At 37.0% G+C, this 2284-nt stretch overlaps 1 protein-coding gene across 1 annotated transcript in view; it reads left to right on the forward strand.

Annotated features, from left to right (window-relative positions):
- The first annotated feature begins 466 nt into the window (after positions 1 to 466).
- Positions 467 to 2284, forward strand: part of LOC136856347 (uncharacterized) — a 7703-nt gene continuing 5885 nt past the window's right edge. The window contains exon 1 of the mRNA XM_067134111.1: positions 467 to 609. Within this exon, the coding sequence (XP_066990212.1) occupies positions 592 to 609 (18 nt within the window). The 5' untranslated portion in view covers positions 467 to 591. The remainder of the gene's footprint in view (positions 610 to 2284) is intronic.

The raw sequence follows: 2284 nt of genomic DNA on the forward strand, positions 1-2284 counted from the left end.
AATATATATACACGCTGAATGTATAACCTTACTAAGCCCAGATCAATAATGAATACAGAGAATTATCAAAACTTCCCGAACAACGAACATCTAATCACACCAATCGCACCCATCGAAAGATCCGAACACAGACACACTCCCAGATCAATCCCGCAGCCTCCGAAACCCTTCACCGACCACAAAAAACGATTTTTTGAAGGATTCCCCCCTTACCAGCCAATCACAGAAAAGGATTCGTCAGCGACCTCACAGCTGACACGGAGACGTATATGCTCGTGCTTGCGAAGTCACCAACTGGCAACTGGTAACTGAGGGGTGAAAGGGAGGTGGAATTGTATATATATATGTGTGTATATGAAGCAAAGGATTATCAAGACGAGAGGCAGATGCAGCCGAGACTTGGGGACACAAGCGCATCGCCTTGCGGGACTCCACCCCACATGTAAACACAGGAATAGAAAACGGAGTTTGACAGTTCTCGGGTATTGACAGATATCTATATATTATATATTACAGTGAGGAATTAAGAAGTGTTGTTTTGCCGCGTTTGGAAAAGGAATTGAACGGCCAGTTTTGATTGTTTTGTGAATCATGTTGCTTTATAAAGTGGTAAGTTTATTTTCGTATTTTTTTATATATATTTTTTTAGTCAGTTCATCTATCAATTACACTACATTTTCATAAATTCCAGTCATCATTTTTCATTCTTTGCTTAGATTCAAGATAGATTTCAGTAACAGTCCTTATTGTCATACTTAAATTTTCTTATTTTTCCATTACTTCTATCTATAACTTGTAGTTAAGATGGCTAATATACAATAATTCTATAGTTATAAATATATTCTTATGACTTGAGCAGTGACTGTAGTAACTGGTGGTTGGTTGACTGTTGTTGGTTGTAGCCAGGTGAGTGAATACCATGGGGCTGGCAGCATCACCCACAAATATATATATATGTATATATATACATATATATATGTATATATATTCATTATTTTCAGGTAATGAAGAAAAACTGTGGAACTAATGAATGGAAATTTAAAAAATGGCGCTGTAATCTTTTTCTTTTTGGATTTTAGAAACAGAATAAAACCAGTTAACTCTTATAGGAATTTAGAGTTAAATTCAATGTGGGCAAAACTGAGTTGAGTGGCGCAGTGGGAAATGTGGGAGATTTCTTAAAACAGTGACCATTTTTTTATTTTTATTTTTTATCAATAATTTTAGTATATTAATATATCATTAAAATATTTTCTCTGTCAAACAGAATCACTTATCACAGCACATTCATTTTTCCTCTAAAAACATGTAAAAGTCTGACCACAAATCTGTACACAGGCCAACCAGGAACAGACATTAAGCTTGGCTTTTCCCAACACAGAACAGACATTTCTGTGCAATAAACCAGGCCTCAGTGTCTCAGTAGTCTGTCTTTCTCTTCTTCTTCTTCTTCTTCTTCTTCTTCTCTCTCTTGAGACGAATGCTGTATAACCATGCCATGTCAGATTATCTTTTGGATGTTTACAAGTTCCTCAATGTTTTTTGCTACTTTCTAAGAATACTGGTATCAAATTTAATATTCCTTGGGCTCTACAGTTTATGTATGTGTGTGTGTGTGTGTGTATGCATGCATGCATGACGTCAAGACGTCAGTATGCAATACCATGAAACCACCTCATTACAGCATGACACAACCCACCAATCCCCTAATAACATGTTATGCATAACAGCTATAGCACAGTCGATTGAACAATGGGTCCCCATTGTGAAAAGCCTCGCAGCACTAAATAACTATATTTTTGTAATGGCATTAAAACGAGCTGATGGGTCTGCCCCCTAGCTGCCACTTCAGTCATTCTTGCTGGCCTGACGGACAACTGGTTCTGTTCTGTCCTGCTTCAGTTTAGCACAGAGTATCAGATATAGGTCATTAAGTTGATGATAAACCTTCATTGGTGGATGTATAGGGCTTACAGGAGAGAGAGAGAAAGAGAGAGAGAGAGAATATATATAATATATATTGGCACTATAATACTATTTACCCTTGCATAGTTCCTTTGGAACCTTAACCTCATCTAGATGTACCTTACAAATCCTGGTCAGCCAGTGCTTCATATTATCACCACCAGAGCGCATCACTTATGGCAAGCTCCTTCGCAATTCTTTGATCCTTTAATTGTCTATCTTATATCCTTCCAATATACCTCCTTTATATTCTGCATCATTCAACGATCCATTCTAAGAAGAATATATATTTTTTTTAAATGCAGCAGAGTAAGTCACG

Source organism: Macrobrachium rosenbergii, chromosome 35 (assembly GCF_040412425.1).
Source record: "Macrobrachium rosenbergii isolate ZJJX-2024 chromosome 35, ASM4041242v1, whole genome shotgun sequence".
Lineage (NCBI taxonomy): Eukaryota > Metazoa > Arthropoda > Malacostraca > Decapoda > Palaemonidae > Macrobrachium > Macrobrachium rosenbergii.